This window comes from Cervus canadensis, chromosome 9 (assembly GCF_019320065.1).
Source record: "Cervus canadensis isolate Bull #8, Minnesota chromosome 9, ASM1932006v1, whole genome shotgun sequence".
Lineage (NCBI taxonomy): Eukaryota > Metazoa > Chordata > Mammalia > Artiodactyla > Cervidae > Cervus > Cervus canadensis.
In genome coordinates, this window is record NC_057394.1 from 62,877,503 (window position 1) to 62,899,035 (window position 21,533).

At 44.6% G+C, this 21,533-nt stretch overlaps 1 protein-coding gene across 1 annotated transcript; it reads right to left on the bottom strand.

Annotated features, from left to right (window-relative positions):
- Nucleotides 1–227: 227 nt before the first annotated feature.
- SMIM2 (small integral membrane protein 2) lies at nt 228–4,123 on the bottom strand. Its single transcript, XM_043477793.1, is given in 3 exon segments — nt 228–369; nt 371–517; nt 4,110–4,123. Coding segments are annotated over 3 exon segments (303 nt in total).
- Nucleotides 4,124–21,533: the final 17,410 nt, after the last annotated feature.

The window sequence follows — 21,533 nt, forward strand, 5'->3', positions numbered from 1 at the left end:
GGTTGCCATTTCCTACTCCAGGGGGATCTTCCTGACCCAGGGATTGAACCCACGTCTTCTGCATCTCCTGCACTGGCAGGCAGATTCTTTACCCATGAGCCACCTGGGAAGCCCTTTTATTGATTACACTCCATTTAAAGGTACTATAAAATATTGGCTATATTCCCTGTGCTAAAAAACTAACATTTATTGGCTGAATTTTTAGGCCAAACCAAAATATCCTCATGTTAAAATAGCTGCACAGAAAGTGACTTTATTGAAATAGCTGCATCCAAAGAGCTGAAAGTCTGGATGTCATCTGCTTCTGGCACCTGATTCTGGTCCTCTTTTGTGCAGCTTTGCCTTCTGTTCTGCTGTATGCTGGGTGTGGTTAGCAGAAGAGGCGCTCGCATCAGGGCCGCATTGAATCCTCTTGTTCCAAGTGAGGACTATGTAGGTGTCACAGATGACACTCATCCAAAAGCCGATCAGGATGCTAATAGCAGGCCCACGTGTTTCCACTTCCCCGTGAGGCAGCCTGGGTTGGCATCAGTCCTCCCCCCAAAGTCTTTCCTGCCCCCACTCACTCAGGAGCTCTACTTGGGTCAGAAATGCAATTCTCTGACGGTGCCAGACAGCCAGATGATGCTGGGAAAAAAGAAAGAAAAAGCAGATTTCTAAATTAAGCCCAAGCCTCATTTACAAAAAAAAAAAAAAAGCCACAGCCTAGCAACATGTTCACAGCTCAGCTTCCCTCTGTGATGAAGCCTCTGTGGCCAGAGCCGGGGATGACACAGTCATTGGAGGCCCTAGGCCCAGCCCCTCCCCATCTGGAAAGTGCTGACGGTGGCTCGTTGAGGGCCCAGCCCAACCAAGGGCGGAGCTCTGAAGGAGCAGAGCGGATACAGAGACTACTGAGGTCCAAAACTTAATGAGGTCCCTAGACACCTACAGACTCTTGGCAATGACATACCTGAAATAATAGCAGATGAATTTCCTTGGGCTGCTCTACTGAAACAGAAGCTGCTCCTTGAGATGGGGGTCTTCTCTGTTCACCACTGAATGCACAGCACCCAACTTAGCACATGGCGCACACACGGTACCCAGTCACTAGGTAAGATAAGACTGGACCGATGTGTGACTCGATGGACAGATTGATGCTGCCATCCCCTCATCCCTGCTTCCCAAACTCTCCACCCTAAATGAAGTCCAGAATTTCAAGAGAGCCTTAATCTCCTAAGTACCGCATGCACCAGAGAGGCAATGTTCCCTAACCTGGATGTTTAAGTCTGAGCCAACAGCTGGGGTGAGCACTTGAGAGGTGATTAAAGGGTGCAGGCTCTTATTGCCTCAGGTGCAGGTGAAGTGGCCATCACATATGCAGAGAAGCAAGGGCTGTGAGAAGTGCCCTTGGTAACAATTGTCAGTGTTCCTGAACCTTCTCTTATTTTTAAACAGTATCAGCATCAAAGATGAGGTATTGCTAAACAGAGAAACTACAGCACAAATAGTATTGGGTTGGCCAAAAAGTTTGTTTGGGCTTTTCATTAGATTCAGTGGAAAAATGGGAATGAAATTATAGGCCAACCCAATACATGAGCTTCTGGTCTGAGTCCTTTTGGAACACAAAAAGTAGAGCCCACAATGCCCTTTGAGACTCCAAAGGCCAAACTCATCAGAAATGAACCAATAGTACAGAAAACTGAATCTCATCACCAGCCCTCCCAAGTTATGAGATGATTAAGAAAAGCTGGGGTGATCCTGGCACCCAGATCCTCTGAATATTGAAAATAAAGCAATCCTCTGAATCCCATGAGGATCCTGGTGATGTTGCAGGGGACAACTTTGACTCCTGGGAGCAGTTGCTCTATGTTCTCCCTGGTGACCAGAGAGTGGTTGAAGACAGCATTGTCAAGATCATAAATCTCCGTCTCAGAGCTGGGGCCCTAGGTTTAAAAGATCAGGGAAATTAGCCCACAATTCAAAAATCTGTCTTCCAACTTCTTCGTCTGACCTGGCCAGAAACAGTAAAAGCACATCCATGCCAGCGAGATAAAGGTTCTTAATTAAATTCAGATATATAAGAATATATTACATGTCTACTCATGGAATAATCATCTATAGTGGACAAGCCATCTAAACAGCATCAATAGTGGTACAATGTCATCCTGCTTCACATGGTAGCACACAGCAGAGAAGCATGAGCCCTCTCAGGACTCTGAGATCATTTCAGTCCCACGGCATCCCAGAGCACCAGTCAGGAACAATCAGGATGAGGGAGATGAGCAATGATCAGATTGGAGATGTGACCACAGGGACACAGCCCCAGCAGAGGGGAGAGGGGACATACACAGATTACCCTCAGATCTAGTGTGTGTTGAAAAAGTGTTGCTCAGTCCTGTCTGGTTCAACCACCAGGCCCCTCTGTCCATGGAATTCTCCAGACAAGAATACTGGAGTGGGTAGCCATTCCCTTCTCCAGGGCATCTTCCCCACCCAGGGATAGAACCTGGGTCTCCTGAATTGCAGGCAGATTCTTTACCGTCTGAGTCACCAGGGAAGCCTCAAATCTAGTATATCTCTTTTTTCAAAAGTATGTATTTATTTATTTCATTTGGCCACTCTGGGTCTTAATTGCGGAACTCAGGATCTTCGATCTTAGTTGCAATATGTGGTATCTAGTTCCCTGACCAGGGATTGAACCCTGGGCCTCCGGCATTGAAAGCTCAGCGTCTTAGCCACTGGACCTCTAGGCAAGTCCCTAATGTATCTCTTTGGTGCCCCACCACTCATGGCATTCACAACCCCAGGCCTCTGCTCCAGTCTATGTTTCGGGGGTCCCTAATGCGCCACACCTATGGCTCCAGCTTCTGAGATGGCTGCTCAGTGATAAGACCCCACTGACACCCTTCCCCCCACCCTCTGTAGAGTTTCCAGAGATTCATGGAAAGGCTACCCACTCCAGTATTCTGGCCAAAGAATTCCATGGACTGTACAGTCCCTGGGGTCACAAAGAGTCAGACACAGCTGAGCAAATTTCACTTTCAAGAGAACAGAGTCCAAGACTCAGCTCTGTGACCTAAACTCCTTGCAAGCTCAGTTTTCTCATCTATAGAATGGAAAGAATAGGAACTCTGATGCTTGTCTCCCAAGATTGCATAAGGCTCAAATGCCACACTATTGTGTTCAAATGCATGTCAATCTGCAAGCCGTTGTTCTACGTAAAAATGTTTTCTAAACTGTGACTGTCCATAATGAGAAGTTTTCCTCTGATATGGGGAGTGAGAATTCCTTTGTCTCTAACTATCACGGGTCTACCTGGTTCTCAGTGTCCTAGGGCTTGATCTATCCTGGTCAGCATCACAGCTTTCTCTGACCTCTTTGAACTATGGGATCATGGCAGTGTGGTCTAAACACACAGGTCTAGATTCTACTCCATTGCAAATCTAAAATCCACAATTCCCCTAGGTTTCTGGTGAAATTAGCAAAGCCTAGGTGAATGAACTCCCTCTGATGACTCAACGTTTCAGTGCTTCCCCAAAGGGCACTTCCTGCAACGGGACGGGAGTGTGTAGGTTCCTGTTTCCATTTCTGCTTCCTTGGTGCAGGCTTCCCCGGCATGTATGCAGGGCTGCAGGGTGAGCGATGACCTAATGACTTTGGGCAGGAAGTAATCCTCAATCCCATTCAGTCTGCATTCAATTGCTGACCTGAGATTAGTCTTACAAAAACATTAAAAAGATATTTACAACAATTAAAAAATTCAGAATTTTCTCATTGATAAATTCAGAGAAGCTTGAAAAAATGGGAAGATCTGACAGTTGAGGACCACAATATCCCCCATGGTCACAATTATCTGATAATTGAGGGCCTACCTAGTAAAGTGGATAGGAATATTGGTTGCCAGGGTTCAGATCCCATCCCTGCTCTTTACAGGCAACCAAATTCATGAACTTAACCTCTCAAAGTCTTGGTTTCTCATCTTTTAAGACAATGTTAAACTACTAGCAATTATCTTTATGTACCAAAAATGCTTTAAACAGTGGCTAGCACATAACAATCGTCCAATAAATGTCAATGATTCTCCCTCTCCACCCGCCTGGCACAAGTAGCTTTACCATTTTCCATACCTTCCCGGCCCCATGAGCATAACTGTTAACTGTTAGTCTAAGAAGTTCAACAAAATGAGTTTGGTACTTGTGGTCCTTCGGGTCACGAGGTGATAACTCATGTCTGCATCCTTTCTTAGCTTGATTGTCCTCATTCCCCGCCAAGCTGTCCCTTCTCCCTCTCTAAGATTTTCCCTCCTCCTGCTGGAGCTCACTTGAAACCCGACAGCAGAGCACGGGACACCCAGCTTTGCTGAGGTCCTCCTACTTTCTAGACAGAAGAAATATAGTCCCCCTAATTGCTTCAAGGCATCTCAACCTCTTTCTAATGTTGAGTCTTTCCTGGCCATTTTACTCTTCAGTTCCCCCCATCACATCCAAGGAGAAACTCTTTTGAGCAATTCAGTTAACAATCAACTGGAAGACATGAATCCATAGGAAAATGAGGAGGTGATTTCCTCCCAGACAGACAGTTGTTTTTAATAAACCAATGTCTGCTGCTAAGCAACCTTGATGCTGCCTCTTCCACAAGTACAGCTAGATAAAATACTCTATTATTACTGTGGATTAAGTTGGCGCTCTTGTGAGTCAAAGAAGGTACCAGAGAAAGTTTTACTCAGGCTGCAGATGAGTGTAAAACGCTGCCTAAGAAGCAAAATAGGAGCGGCATGCCTGGGCTGTGTTGTGCAAAGCACAGAATTAGTTTACTCATGCTTGGGGCTTGACACTTGTTTGGGGAGTTAGCTGCAAAGAGCTGGATTGTTCATTCAGGGCTGAGTGGACAGTCATGGTGTGGGAGACAGTCTCTCTGGCTCTCTCAAGACTACTAATTAAGGTTGTGGTTGGATCTTACACCAGACTAAGGGGAACTCCCTGGGCATGAGCAAAGTCTTTGAGGCAGATTAGATGTCGCAACTGTCAGATCCCACAACACGGTCATTATGCCAAGAATATGAGGTGAACTGCAAGCCAGCCAATCAGAGCAACGGGAAAGTGGGACCATTTCCAACTGCTCCCATCTCCTGACTCTGTTTAGAAGAGGTAGGGCCAGGGCAAAGCCAGCCACAAAGTTCCTTTTGCCAAATTTAGCATGCTGGGTGGCTATGCTTCCCATTGCCCAAAGCATGGAAAAATCCCTTGGTGTAATTTCCTAAGCCTCTAAATATATATTTCCTTTAATACCTAAATGTGGTTATTTCAACAAAGCCAATCAATTAACCTAAAGAGCAATATTTAGAGGGAAGAATGTTTAGAGTTGAGATGGGAGATTTCCCCCCAAGTGATAGTCGCTCAATCGTGTCTGACTCTTTGGACCTCATGGACTGGAGCCCACCAGGCTCATCTGTCCATGGAATTCTCCAGACAAGAATACTGGAGTGGGATGCCATTTCCTTCTCCACCCCACCCCTCTTTCCCCCCCAAAATTAATCTTTTTTTTATAACTTCTTCATCATCGTCTTTTTGATACTGCAAAGAGTAGAACTAAATTTTTCTTTTGCCTCTATTGAAATGAAACTATAGTGAAAGATAAAGTGGGCTTCCCTGGTGGTTCAGACTGTAAAGAAACTGCCGGCAACGGAGGAGACCTGGGTTCAATCCCTGGGTCAGAAGATCCCCTGGAGAAGGGAGTGGCTACCCACTCCAGTATTCTTGCCTGGAGAATCCCATGGACAGAGGAGCCTAGTGGGCTTGCTAAGAGTCCATGGGATCACAAAGAGTTGGACATGACAACAACTAACACTCTCTTCATTAAGCTGCTGAAGGTAAAACTGCAGGTAACACTACAAGAAGTGTGAGGAACTCCCATGCCCATCTTTTTTTTTTTTCCTTTGGTTGTGCTGGGTCTTCGTTGCTGCTCGGGCTTTCTCTAGTTGTTTCAAGCAGGGGCTACTCTCTAGTTGCAGTGCATGGGCTTCTCATTGCAGTGGCTCCTCTTGTTGCAGAGAATGGGCTCTAGGTGCTCAGGCTTCAATAGTTGTAGCACGTGGGTTCAGTAGTTGTGGCTTTCTGGCTCTAAACCATGGGCTCAATAGGTGTGGTGCACCGGTTTATTTGTTCCGAGGTATGTGGGATCTTCCTGGATCGGGGATTGAACCTGTGTCTTCTGCATTGGTAGTCAGATTCCTTATCACTGAGCCACTAGAGAAGACCCCCGTGCCTGTCTTTGACCCTTTGTTCTCCCTTTCTTGTTCCTAATCTCTAAATAAAAACATTACCAAGATCTGAGGCTTCTCACACCAAATCTCCCCGAGTCTCTTCCTTACTGCTGTGTCTCCTTCCAAGCTACTGCTTCCGCATGCCTGGACCATGAAATAGCCTCTCAATTAGAGAAAACTTGAGGGGCTTAAAGAGATAACTGCCTCAGGAACTCTACCATACTCTCCTTTGTTGCTGTTATTTAGTTGCTAAGTCGTGTCCTACTCTTTGCTACTCCATGGACTGTAGCCTGCCAGGCTCCCCTGTCCATGGGATTTCACAGGCCAGAACACTGGAGTGGGTTGCCATTTCCTTCCCCAGGGGATCCTCCCAACCCAGGGATCAAACCCAGGCCTCCCACATTGCAGGTGGGTTTGTTACCACTGAGCCACCTAGGAAGCCCAGGATTGTATTAGACTGACCAGAAGGTTCTTTTGGATTTTCTGTAACATTGTATAGGAAAACCCAAACGAACTTTCTGGGCAACCCAATATAATGACCAAAGCATAACAAATACTCTGCAAGTATTGGCTGTTACTATTATTCTCCCTTGATGGCACCTGTCATTCTGAGTTGGAGACCTGTGCATGCTTTGCTTGGGTCTTGGCCTTTATCCCATCTGCCGCATTGCAGAGCATGCAGTAAATGCCTGATAAATATTTGTTGAAACAGTAAAACTTTCAGTTACACAACTGAGTAAACATGGCCAGGACGGCATGGGGTAGGGGGGAGGGAGGGAGGTGGCTAGAGCTCTCCTCCAATCTCTCAGAGTCTGGCCCATGAAGCCAGTGCCAGTCTCTGCCTGGAGGAAGGTCTCAGCTTCCATCTACCTTGGCTGTTGTGCTAAGGATTACGTAAGCAACAGGGAGGAATTCCTTTCTAGCTTCAGAACCTGTAACTGAGAGGGCAGACAGGGCTGGTCGTGTGGGCAGGACCACTGTTCACAATGGGATTCCACATTTTTTCTTAAGATACAGTACAGCCTATGGAATATACATGGGATTTGGGGTCAGACGAACTTGCATTCAAGACTGTTTCTTTACCTATGGCCATCGGGTAATTTTAGGTAAGGGCAGAATCTTTGGGGCAAGACTTCCTGGATTTGAATTCTAGCTCCTACACTTCCCCTCTGGGCCTTGGTTTTTCTCATCTGTAAGATGGAAATAATTTCTCCTTCACAGGGTTATTATGAGGACTTAATGAGTTAATAACTGTGAAATTCTTAGAACAGGGCTTGGCTTATATTAAGTACAATGTAAACTGAAAGTGTTAGTTGCTCAGTTGTTTCTGACTTTTTTCGACCCCATGGACTGTCACCTGCCGGGCTCTTCTCTCCATGGGATTTCCCAGACAGGAATACTGGAGTGGGTTGCCATTTCCTTCTCCAGGGGATCTTCCCTACCCGAGGATAGCGGCTGTGTCTCCTACATTGACAGGCAGATTCTTTATCACTGAGCCACCAGGGAAGCCCTAAGTACAATGTAAAGGTATACCTAATCATTCTGAGCCTCATCAGAAAAAAATAAATTGGATATATGCAGAACACTTGATTCAGTGCCTAACATATGGCATACTCCCTGTAATTATTATTAATATTTTTATTACCATCACTTCCTTTGTAAGTGGAAGATAATTGGGTTAGCCAAAAAGTTCATTTGGGCTTTTCATAAGATGTAATGAAAAAATCTGAACGAACATTTTGGCCAACTCAATGCTTTCTTAGGGTGAACTTAATGGAATAATAGAAACTTTCTTCCAATGGATGCTTTGGGTCTCTACTGATGTTTGGGGGAGAAAAAGAGGTTTTTTCTGTGTGATTCTGAGCCAGTCTCTTCCTTGTGCTTTGTCTTCTTTCCCTGATGTTCTGAAAACCTTCCTCATAGACCTAAACATTCAAATGCGTATCTATTTCTCTCATAAGTGAACAAAGGAGGAGTATATTAATCTTCTTGGGCTGCTATACAAAGTACCCCATGCTTGGTGGCGTAACACAGTAGAAAGTTATTCTCTTACAGCTCTGGAATCAGAAGTCTGAAACCAAGGTACCGGCAGGGCCATCTCCCTCTGAAAACTCTGGGGGAGAATTCTGTGCCTCTTCCACCTTCTGGTGACTCCAGGCATTCCTTGGCTTGTGGCAGCATCACTCCAGTCTCTGTATTCATCTTCACGTGGCCTTCTCCCCCTCTGCATCTCTGTCACAAATCCTCCTCTACCCATCTCTATTAAGGACACCTGTCATAGGACTTAAGATTCACCCTAAATTCTGGAAGACCTCATCCTGAGATCCTTAACTTAATTATATCTGGAAAGAAAATTTTCTCCAAATAGGTTCACATTCACAGGAGTTAGGACATGGATATATCTTTTGGGGCAGCCTTGTCAACCCACTAGAAGAAATAAAAGGGCCCTAATGGGTTCTAAGTGTTTCACAGATGGTGCTAGTGGCAAAGAACTCGTCTGCCAATACAGGAGACATAAGAGACATGGGTTTGATCCCTGGCTGGGAAGATCCCCTAGAGAAGGTCATGGCAACCCACTGCAGTATTCTTGCCTGGAGACTCCAATGGACAGAGGAGCCTGGGGGGCTACAGTCCATGGGCTTGCAAAGAGTCAGGCATGAATGAAATGACTGAGAATGCACACATGCCCGTGCAATCGGTTCTAAACAGAATTCATCCCTTAACCTTGCTAGAACCTACATATATCTCCTTTTCCTTTCCCCTGCACACTTGTTCTAGTCTCATCAGGACCTCTTTTATGGGATGTTAACAGGCAGAGGGGCAAGCAAGACATCCTGAGCGACTAATCAGCTCCTTCCAGGCCCCACTCGGGCCCCCGTCTGCACCTGCTCCCTGCCTCAGCATTCGCGGCAGGCAGTGTGGTGTATACTGGAGCCCGTGAAAGCGTACTCCAGTTGGCCCACCCAGTGGCCTTGCCGACATCCAGGAGAGTCGGATGTCACCCTGGGAACTCGCAGTGCCAGCTTGCCCCACCTGGCTCTTCCCCAGGGTTGCCTTAGTCACACATCAGGTTTCATAGATGAGGCCAAAGCAGGAGACCCTGGTGAGCTGAAACAAGTAGGAGCAGTGGATCTGGGTCAGAGCAAGAATTATGTTTGCACTTGGACCAAGCAAATAGGCTCAGAGAAGGAATCTAGGTCAAAAGCTTGGCAGGCTGGTAGGAAACAAGAAGCCTGATACACAAATTAAAATGGAGACTAGCTCTTCATCCGCACAGTCCAGTTCTTGGTTCTCCAAAGTCTGACTGAGGTAGGTCTGTTTCACGTGGCGTATCACATATTGTAAGGGGCAAGCATTTGCTTTAATGCCAGGATCTACGGATAAAGGGTTAGGACACAGCATGTGCTGTGCTTTGTCGCTCAGTCGTGTCCGATTCGTTGCGACCCCATGGACTGTAGCCCGCCAGGCTCCTCTGTCCATGGGGGTTCTCCAGGCAAGAATACTGGAGTGGGTTGCCACGCCCTCCTCCAGGGGAATCTTCCCAACCCAGGGAGCGAACCCAGTTTTCCCACATTGCAAGCAGATTGCACATGATATATATACATAAAATATAAAAAAAAACAAATTGTCATAAAGTGTGGTAACTCTATGTGCAAGTGTTATAAGAGGTCCAATTCTGCCTTGCGTTAGGCGTCAGGTCATGATGGGGGCACAGAAGAGGAAATATTTGAGTGGGATCTTGAAGAATTCAGTAAGAAGAGTATGGAAAGACAGCCCAGAAAGTACACTGTCTAGTTGACCAAGTGTGAGTCTCTTCTCCTCTTCCTTCATGTTGATCTTATCCAAAGCCTAGACCTTGCATTAAAGGAAACTTTTTTTTTTAACACAAGAACTATTTCTTTTTAAAAACAATTAATTAATTAATTTTTATTTAGAGCTGCACTGGGTCTTTATTGCATATGGACTTTATTTGCAGGGAGCGGGGTTGTGATGCAAGGGCTTTTCATCGCGATGGCTTCTCCTGTTGCAGAGCACAGGCTCTGGACTTTAGTAGTTGTGGTGTTCCTGCTTAGTTACCCCTCTGCAGGTGTGATCTTCCCAGACCAAGGATCGAACGCATGACCTCTGTGTCGGCAGACAGATTATTAACCACTAGACCACCAGGGGAGCCCTGGCACAAGATCTTTTTCTGATCAGCAATCTAAAAATGGATCTCTTTTTCTGTTTTGCATACATGTAACTCCATGGCTGATTCATGTCAATGTATGACAAAACCCACTGCAATGTTGCGAAGTAATTAGCCTCCAACTAATAAAAATAATTGAAAAAAAAAAACAAAACATGATTTGGTAAATAAATAAATAAATAAAGTCTTTCACTTATAAAAAAAAAAAAGGATCTCAAGTGTGTTCTCCAAATACATCATGGCCTTGGGAAACAACCAACCAGAAAAGCCTCCGGTTGTGAGGAGCTGGTTTGGTGGGTAGCAGAGACTCCACAACCACAGTGACTTCTGTCCATGCAGTGGTGAACTCTAGGGTATCAGCGTGTTTCAATGATACATCACTATTGAGATTATCAGGTGGCCTGCTTCTACATCTTTCTTTTTTTAACAAAGTTATTTAAGTGTTTTCTTTCTGGCTGCATGGCAGCATCCTAGTTGCAGCATGCAGGATCTAAGTTGTGGAGTGCAGGCTCTTTGCTCCAGTGTGTGGGCCTCTCTAGCCGTGTTGCGTGGGCTCCAGAGTGCGTGGGCTTGGTAGTTGTGGTACGTGGGGCTTAGCTGCTCCCGGCATAGGGGATCTTAGTTCCTCGACCAAAGATCAAACCTGTGTCCCCAGCGTTGGAAGTCAGATTCTTCACCACTGGACCACCAGGGAAGCCCATTGGATATCTTATTAATGTTTTTTCCATTGATTTTACCTATAGAATGTGTTGTCTCTCAAACCCCAAGAAGGCATTTCTGATCTCAGTCTCCGACAGAAGGGGAGGAGGCTGTCTCTCATTATGCCCTGTTCCATACTTTTTCAGTATTTAATGAATACCTCTTTGAACTTTCTTGGAGGTCTCTTGTAACCCAACATCTTTATAATTAATTGATATTTTTTAAATTAGAAAATGGGGCATCTTCATGGGGTATTCATTTTATCTCATTATTATCAGGTCACATTTAAGTAATCTAGCTGTGTAGGTAGGTTTAAAATTTTCCCAGTATTAAAACAAATGTGGGTATATTATTCAGCATTTTAAATATATGTGTTAAAAGTGTATATATCATATATATCAGTATTGAATATAAAATTCAAACAAATTTTAGAACCTAAATACTGGACCTCAGAATAATGAAAGAGGCCAGACATGTGAATCCACTTACATGACATTCTGAAAAAGAGAAGATTATAAGCATAAAATTCATTTCAGTGTTTGCCAGGGGCTAGGAGCAGAGGAAGGAAATTGCAGTGGTACACAAGGAAATTTGGGGATGATGAAAATGTTCTATATCTTGATTGTGATGATGGTTACATGACTGTATATACTTGTAAAAATGTAATTAGCTATACAATTTAAAAGGATGAATTTTACTTTATGTAAATTATATCTTAATAAACCTGACTTTAAAAAAAAAATCAGGTTACTCCAGGCTCCTGGTGCAGACTAATTCACTGCTGCATCTACTCTTTAAAAAAAAAATTATTATTTATTTATTTGGCTGTTTCAGGTCTTAGTTGTGGCACACGGGATATTCCCGTGCCATGTGGGATTTATATTTTGTACAGGCAGCTTTATTTTAGATTATATGAGCTTCTGTTATAAGTGTAAACCAACTGAGTCATCACCATACAGCCCTCTTGCAAACCCTGGGTTTTACTAGTCTGTTGTCGGTATACCCTGCAAGGCAGCGAAGCAGGAACAAGAGGCTTCCACAGGGCTGGCTGGCAAGAGCCTCCCACCCAAACCCTGGCCCCTGGGTGTGTGGTTTTAAAGGGACGATCTATGCGGGATCTTTGGTTGTGTTGCACAGACTCTCTGTTTGTGGGTCACAGCTTCAGTAGTTATGGCGCTTGGGCTTAGTTGCCCCCTGGCACGTGGGATCTTTCAAGACCAGGGATTGAACCACTATCCCCTTCACTGGCAGATGGATCCTGAACCACTGAGCAACCAGAGAAGTCCCTGTATCTGCCTCTTCTTACTTGTTTTTAGGAATACCCTGATAGAAGAGTTTGAATGTTATCCATTTAATGTCCTTTTAAAAGGAGGAGTTTTGAGTACGATTCTGAATGAGATTGACCCCAAGATCTTGAACAAGTTGAACTTGAACAAGCATTTCAGGAGTTAGAGGTACAGGGGATCTTCCCAACCCAGGGATCGAACCCAGGTCTCCCGCACTATAGGCAGACGCTTTGCCATCTGAGCCACCAGGGGAGTCCTTACACAATATTTTAGAGATATGTAATCATTTATCCTAGCTTTCCTAAACTTCCTCACTTGTGAAATGTTCACTGGTTGCTCTGCATGAATAAGGCAAGTCTATCCATTTCTAGGGGGTTTCCCAGATGGTGCTAGTGGTAAGGAACCTGCTTGCTAATGCAAAAGACTTAAGAGATGCAGGTTCAATCCCTAGGTCAGGAAGATCCCTTGGAGAGGGGCATGGCAACCCACTCTAGTACTCTTACTTGGAGAATCCCAAGGACAGAGGAGCCTGGCAGGCTATGGTCCATAGGTCTCCTCTGGGCGGGTTACTCTTTTCTGACTCCATAAGAGTCAGATGTGACTGAAGCTACTTAGCATGCATGCAACTGTTTCTAGTAGTGCAAGCTTAGGTGGCTAAAACAACAGAAATAAATTTTTTTCAGTTTTGAAAGCTGGAAGACTGAGACCAAGGTGTCAGCAGAGTTGACTTCTTTGGAGCCCTCCCATCTTGGCTTGTAGATGACCGTCTTCTCCTCCTTGTGTCTCCACATTGTCTACCTTCTATGTGTGTCCATGTTCTGACCCCTTCTTACAAGGACAGCAGTCATATTGTGTTAGGGCCCACTCTAATGACCTCATGTCAACTTGATTAACTCTTTAAAGGGGACTTCTCAGGTGGCTCAGTGGTAAAGAATCTGCCTGCCAATGCAGGAGACACAAATTTGATCCCGTCTGGGTTGGGAAGAGTCCCCTGGCAGAGGAAATGGCAACCCACTCCAGTATTCTTGCCTGGGAAATCCCATGGACAGAGGAGCCTGGCAGGCTACAGTCCATGTGGTCACAAAAGAGTCAGACACAACTTAGCGACTAAGCAACAACTCTTTAAAGACCCTGTCTCCAGACATGGTCACCTTCTCATGGGTTAGGACCCCAACACATGGATCTGGGGGAAACACAACTGAGTAGAGAACAGCATGTTTCCACTCCTCCCCCCACAACCCTGCATTCTTACTTTCTCCAGCCATAGGACTGCTCCCAAGCTATAACCTCTTCCCTTTATTTTCACCTTGGCTACCTCTGTGCTCTGGTCAAACATTTTCAAAAGGTAGCAGGAAACCCAACATTCTGACACCCTAAAGATGCCCTAACACTCAATGCAGGCCCAGATGGAAAAATATGCCATTTAATATGTTTTTGTTTGTTTGGGTGTATTCTTACAACTCCTTTCCTCAAAAGGTTACATGAAGGAATTTCCCTGGTGGTCCAGTGGTTAATAATCTGTCTTCCAATGCAGCGGATGTGGGTTTGAGCCCTTGATGGGAACTAAGATCCCATATGTCACAGGACAGCTAAACCTAGGTGTTGCAACTACTGAGCCCATGTGTTGTAAAAAAAAAAGTTATGTGGAGTGGCTTTAAACTCTCAAACTATATCAGGAATGCATCAGACACGTCAAACAGAAAGTACTTCCCAGAGTACACATAGCCTTGCACTTGCCACCACCACACACACAAATGGTGAGAGATGCTTGACTAGCAAATCCACAGTCAGGCAACAACAGTGCAGTTTTGAACCCCAGCTTCTGCAGCGAGTAGAGTTAATTAGTGGTCAGACAACAGTCAGATCCCAAAGTAATTAATTTCTGAGCAGTATAATCATCTCAAGCTGAAAGGCAGGGAGACCTCTTGAAATTCTGGCAGAAGGAGCATCAGTGCTGGCTGACCTTCTTCAACCACAAGATGATATTCCGAGGCAGCTCTCAGAGAATCACAAGCAAGTCCAATGGCCTTTGCATGTTCTCATAGAACAGCAAATGGAAACTTCCATAGCTCAGGTTCTCTTTATAAAAGCAGTGGAGGCAAACCCTGTACTTTATGTTCAACTTCTGAGCAAACAAAATACTGACCGCCTTTCACAATTAATACTATTAGTAGGACTAAGAAGGGATGAGTCTAGCAAGGTTCTGTGCAATACACGAATGAGGATCCAAGATCAGGAAGATAAAATGCAAAGGGGACCTAGACAAGAAAAAAGGCTGAGGAGACTTCCCCTGATGGTGCACTGGTTAAGAATCTACCTGACAATGCAGGGGACATGGGATCGATCCCTGGTCCAGGAAGATCCCCTTGCTAAGGGGCAACAAAACCCATGTGCCACAACTACTGAGCCTGTGCTGTAGAGTCCATGCTCTGCAACAAGAGAAATCACTAAAATGAGAAGCCCGCATGCCACAACTAGAGAGTAGTCTCCTCTCCCCACAAATAGAGAAAAGCCCATGCTCAGCAATGAAGACTCAGAACGGCCAAAAAGAAAAAAGAAAAAAAAAAAAGGAAGAAAGGAAAAGGGCGGAAACATTCCAGGTTGTAGCATCAAATGCCATAAGGATGGGAACTGAATGGTAATCATGTGGTATCAGCTGCTCTTTATTGAGTGGCTCTTATCGTGCAAGGCTGTGCTGTGTACTCTGCATGACTCAAGACCTAGAACAGCACTGCCTTTGCCTCTTATGATCCCTTGTTTGCAGATAAAGAGAGCAAAGCTCTAACATGCAGAAATTAGAAAGTGAAAGTCGCTCAGCCCTGTCTGACTCTTTGCGACTCCGTGGACTCTACAGTCCATGGAATTCTCCAGGCCAGAATACTGGAGTGGGTAGCCATTTCCTTCTCCAGAGGATCTCCCCAACCCATGGATCAAACCCAGGTCTCCCGCATTGTAGGCAGATTCTTTACCAGCTGAGCCATAAGGGCAGCCCAAGAATACTGGAGTGGGTAGCCTATCCCTTCTCCAGTAGATCTTCCTGACCCGGGAATTGAACTGGGGTCTCTTGCATTGAAGGCAGATTCTTTAACCAACTGAGCTATCAGGGAATTTAGAACCCAATGCCAAGTTCTCCCTGATGTTAAACCCATTCTCTCCTGCTATCCACCATAATAGCCCCTTAGTGTAGTTTTAGTCACTCAGTCGTGTCCATCTCTTTTCAATCCCATGGACTGTCGCCCACCAGGCTCCTCTGTCCATGGGATTCTCCAGGCAAGAACACTGGAGTGGGCTGCCATTTCCTTCTCCAGATAACAGCCCCTTACTCATTGGTAGTTCATGGTATTGAGTAGACAGAACAGATTTTTAAGTACACAGAACATAATATTTTTTCCTAAATATAGTTTCAGTTCTTCTCAAGTGGTTCTCCTTATAAAGTTTAAAGAAACCATATTCCAGTAGGTTCTGCTAAGAAGGTGATGCTTCAAATAGGGGGAAACAGATAGATTTTTGCCTTCAAGGCCCTGATGTCCAGAGAGGACCAACTTATTAAAGAGTGTAGCTGCATTATTGAAAGTGGTGGCGTTTGCCCCTTTCTGCTCATTCACAGCAGTCGGGAAGGTGTGATTCCTCCACGGAGGAAGTCACTGTATAGTGGGAGACAGGACAGGCTGGACAAGAAGTACATGGTATACTTGATTACAATGTCTGCAGAGTGATGAACAGGGGGCTATAATTCTTGGTACAAATTGACAAAGTCAGTTGGAGTAACCGAGAAGCATCTGGAAGGGAAAATATCTGATGAAGGAAAGTATAGAAGAAGGAGCAATGGGCGATGGCAGTAATTGTGTTTTTGTTTGTTTGTTTGTTTTGTTTTTCTTTTTTAATGTGTTGGCCGTGCCATGGAACATGTGAGATCTTAGTTCCCTGACCAGGAATCGAACAAGCACCGCCTACAGTGGAAGCACGGAGTCTTAACCGCTGGACCACCGGGAAAGTCGCTGTAGTGGCGGCTTTAAGTGCTGTTTGGCCCAAACACATAAGGGAGCACCTGAGCAAGGATGGGAAGAGCTGGGAAGGCTTCACTCCCTGGGTTGGAGTCTGAAACTTTCAGCCACACCTGCTTTTGAGTTTCCACAGGGTGTGACTCAAACCTGGTGTTTTCTTGGGTGGGGAAGGGGTAGGACAAATGACTAGGTCAGCAGGGAAAAGGGGATGACTGGCAACCATTATTCTGCAACCCTGGAGAAGGGATCCTGCCTCCCTGACCCAACCTCTGATCTGACTCATGCCACGGCTGTCGTGGTGCCTCTGACTCACCCAGGCTAGAAGCCCGAGAACCAAAGCTGACACCCTGACTCCCTCAGGCATCATATCTGGCCCCAACACGGAGGGATCTTACCCTGAGACTATTTTTAGAACCCATTCCCTAGCTCCACCCCTTGCTATGGGCCAGGCCCTCATCCTCCTAAACTGGTCTTCCTGTCTCCAGCCTGCTTACTGGAGTCCATTCACTGAACTCCCACCTGTGAGATCTTTCTGAGAAAGAAACCAATGCTGGTACTGCCCTGTTTCCTATTGCCATGACTGTGGTTCTCAACCGGAGGTTCCTCTGGGCTCCACAGACCCAGGAGCAAAATCACACATGCATGACACATGGCGGAGGCCGTCAGTGACGAGCAAGTGATGCACTCCCACACTTTCTACCCTCCCCTGTGGTTAGACTGGGGCATGTGACTTGTGGTTTAGTCGCTAAGTGATGTCTGACTCTTCAGTGGTCCCATGGCCCGTAGCCAGCCAGGCTGCTCTGTCCATGGGATTTCCCAGGCAAGAATTCTAGAGTGTGTTGCCATTTCCTTTGATGGGAGATCTTCTCAACCCAGAATCAAACCTGGGTCTCCTGCATTGTCGGGTGGATTCTTTACCACTAAGCCACCAAGAAACCCAGAACACTAAAGCCATGTCTTGGCATGTGACTAGTGTTATCCAACGAATTGAGCACAAATGACAAGGTCATCTACAGGCTGAGACAGAATGCTTCCTCTGTGCTCTCTCTTCCCCTGATGCAGGGACCTTGGAAGATAATGTTCTCAGTGGTTTACTGTTACATGAAGGGAGGCTATTGTATAGTGTAGACACGGCTTTTACGTGCACTGGACCTCACTTGAGCAGAATAACCTCTGTCTTAAAACAATGAGATTTGGTGGGCTTATCTAAGGCAGCAGCTAATGTTCTATATTTGACCAACACATCCCATCATATGGCTCTCTGCATAGGAAAGTGCCTTTTCTCCTGAATGGTATTTTATCAACTCAGTTTTTGTTTTCTGTTTTTCTTTTTAGATTCTTTTTTGATGTGGACCATTTTTAAAGCTCTTACTGGATTTGTTACAGTATTGTTTCTATTTTATGTTTTGGTTTTTGGCCCAGAGGCATGTGGGATTCTAGCTGCCTGACCAGGGATCAAACCCACACCCTTGCCTTGGTAGGCGAAGTTTTAAGCACTGGATGGCCAGGGAAGTCCCTTTATCTCATGCTTATCTGCTGGATGTCATGGAGGTTAGATGACTTTTTTTGAAATAGGAAACAAATTATTTACTTTCTAGCAGAGTTAGAAATAGAGGAAGAAATAGAGGAAAACAACAGAATGGGAAAGACTAGAGATCACTCAAGAAAATTAGAGACACCAAGGGAATATTTCATGCAAAGATGGGTTCAGTAAAGGACAGAAATGGTATGGACCTAACAGAAGTAGAAGATATTAAGAAGAGGTGGCAAGAATACACAGAAGAACTATACAAAAAAGATCTTCATGACCCAGATAATCACGATGGTGTGATCACTCACCTAGAGCCAGACATCCTGGAATGCGAAGTCAAGTGGGCCTTAGGAAGCATCACTATGAACAAAACTAGTGGAGGTGATAGAATTCCAGTTGAGCTATTTCAAGTCCTGAAAGATGATGCTGTGAAAGTGCTGCACTCAATATGCCAGCAAATTTGGAAAACTCAGCAGTGGCCACAGGACTGTTTTCATTCCAATTCCAGAGAAAGGCAATGCCAAAGAGTGTTCAAACTACCACACGTTTGTACTCATCTCAGTTCAGTTCAGTTCAGTCACTCAGTCGTGTCCAATTCTTTGTGACCCCATGGATTGCAGCACTCCAGGCTTCCCTGTCCATCATCAACTCCCGGAGCTTACTCAAACTCACATCCATAGAGTCCGTGATGCCATCCAACCATCTCATCCTCTGTCATCTCCTTCTCCTCTCACCTTCAATCTTTCCCAGCATCAGAGTCTTTTCCAATGAGTCAGTTCTTCACATCAGGTGGCCAAAGTATTGGAATTTCAGCTTCAGCATCAGTCCTTCCAATGAACACCCAGGACTGATCTCCTTTAGGATGGACTGGTTGGATCTCCCTGCAGTCCAAGGGACTCTCAAGGGTCTTCTCTAACACCACAGTTCAAAAGCACCAATTCTTCGGCATTCAGCTTTCTTCATAGTCCAACTCTCACAACCATACATGACTACTGGAAAAAATCATAGCTTTGATTAGATGGACATTTCTCAGCAAAGTAATGTCTCTGCTTTTTAATATGCTATCTAGGTTGGTCATAGCTTTTCTTCCAAGGAGCAAGTGTCTTTTAATTTCATGGCACTCATCTCACATGCTAGCAAAGTAATGCTCAAAATTCTCCAAGCAAGGCTTCAACAGTATGTGAACCGTGAACTTCCAGATGTTCAAGCTGGATTTAGAAAAGGCAGAGACACTAGAGATCCAATTGCCAACATCTGTTGGATCATTGAAAAAGCAAGAGAGTTCCAGAAAAACATTCCTTCTGCTTTATTGACTACGCCAAAGCCTTGACCGTGTTGATAACAACAACTGTGGAGAATTCTTCAAAAGATGGGAATACCAGACCACCTGACCTGCCTCCTGAAAAATCTGTATGCAAGTCAAGAAGCAACAGTTAGAACTAGACATAGAACAACAGACTGGTTCCAAATTGGGAAAGGAGTATGTCAAGGCTGTATATTGTCACCCTGCTTTTTAGCTTATATGCAGAGTACATCATGCAAAATGCCAGGCTGGATGAAGCACAAGCTGGAATCAAGGTTTCTGGGAGAAATATCTATAACCTCAGATATGCAGAAGACACCACCCTTATGGCAGAAAGCGAAGAAGAACTAAAGAGGCTCTTGATGAAAGTGAAAGAGGAGAGTGAAAAAGTTGGCTTAAAACTCAACATTCAGAAAACTAAGATGATGGCATATGGGTTCCCATCACTTCATGGCAAATAGATGGGGAAACAATGGAAACAGTGAGAAACTATTTTCTTGGGCTCCAAGATCACTGCACATGGTGACTGCAGCCATGAAATTAAAAGATGCTTGCTTTTTGGAAGAAAAATTATGACCAACCTAGATAGCATATTAAAAAGCAGAGACATTAATTTGCCAAAAAAGGTCCATCTAGTCAAGGCTATGGTTTTTCCAGTAGTCATGTATGGATGTGAGAGTTGGACCGTAAAGAAAGCTGAGCACTGAAGAATTGATGCTTTTAAACTGTGATGTTGGAGAAAACTCTGAGAGTCCCTTGGACTGCAAGGAGATCCAACAAGTCCATCCTAAAGGAAATTAGTCCTGAATATTCTTTGGAAGGACTGATGTTGAAGCTGAAACATCAATACTTTGACCACCTGATGTGAAGAACTGACTCATTGGAAAAAACCCTGATGCTGGGAAAGATTGAAAGTGGGAGAAGGGGACGACAGAGGATGAGATGGTTGTATGGCATCACTGACTCAATGGACATGAGTTTGAGTAAGCTCCAGGAGTTGGTGACAGATGGGGAAGCCTGGCGTGATGCAGTCCATAGGGTTGCAAAGAGTCCAGTTGGACATGACTGAATGACTGAACTGAACTGAATTGTAGGGTTGGGGAAGTTCTGAAAAGAATTCTATAAAGTTATTATCCACTGGAAAGGAAGTATAAAAAAGTTCTTAAGAGTGAATATCAGGGACTGCTGGCCTACAGAATAAACTCCAAACATGAAACTCATGTTAAAGCAGAGAAGACATGAAAGCCTTTGTGATTTTGCTAGCAGTGGCTTCTTGTTGCCCTGTGTTTCAATTGGCTTGGAGCGTATTATTTCCCAATTGCACATTGCCCTTCCACATGATCTTGCCCTTGAAAATACTAGTCTGTCATCTTCAGCCTGTTCAACTGTGCCTCATCCTTCAAGACCCAGCTAAATTTTCACCTTCTGCACTGAGCTTTCAGATCACTCAGCCATGACCTCAGTCATAGTATCTCGTTCATAATATTGGGGAGTTATCTATGCATGTCTGTCTTCACTAAAACACGAACTTCTCCTGCACAAGTTGTGGTTCTTTTTCATCTCTGTGTCCCTGAACCCCTAGAATAGTGCCTGGCACACAAGACGTGTTCACCAACCACTTTGGGCTACCCTTCTAGACACTTCCAGTGAGTTGGCTACATGTGACAATGAATAGACTACATCATTTTATGAAACTTCACATTTTATGAAACTTCATTTTTTTTTTTTTAACAAATTGAAGGTTTGGGCTCCATCCTGCAAGCCCATTGGCAACATTTTTCTAACAAAATTTGCTCACTTCATCTCTCTGTGTCACAGTTTGTTAATCCTCAAAATATTTCAAACTTTGTCATTATTGTTATATTTTATGGTGATCTGTGATTGGTGATCTCTGATGTTAACTACTATGCCTCAGCACAAGCTCAGATGATGGTTAGCAATTTTTAACAAAAAAGTATTTTTAAATTAATGCATATACATTGTTTTATAGACAGACTGCTCTTGCACACTTAACAGACTACTGTGTAGCGTAGACATAACTTTTATATGCACTGGGAAGCCAAAAAATTCATGTGACTTGTTTTACTGCAATATCTGCTTTTATTGCGGTTGTCTGGAACTGAACCTGTGATACCTTTGAGGTCAGCCTGTAGTGAAATTGTCTAGACCATCACTCATAAAATACATCTACAGTTAAGAATAATCAGTGTTTCAGCATCGAGTTCTTGGCACAAATTCAAGCCCTAAATTATATATGACAGGGTGTAAATTACCAATCAA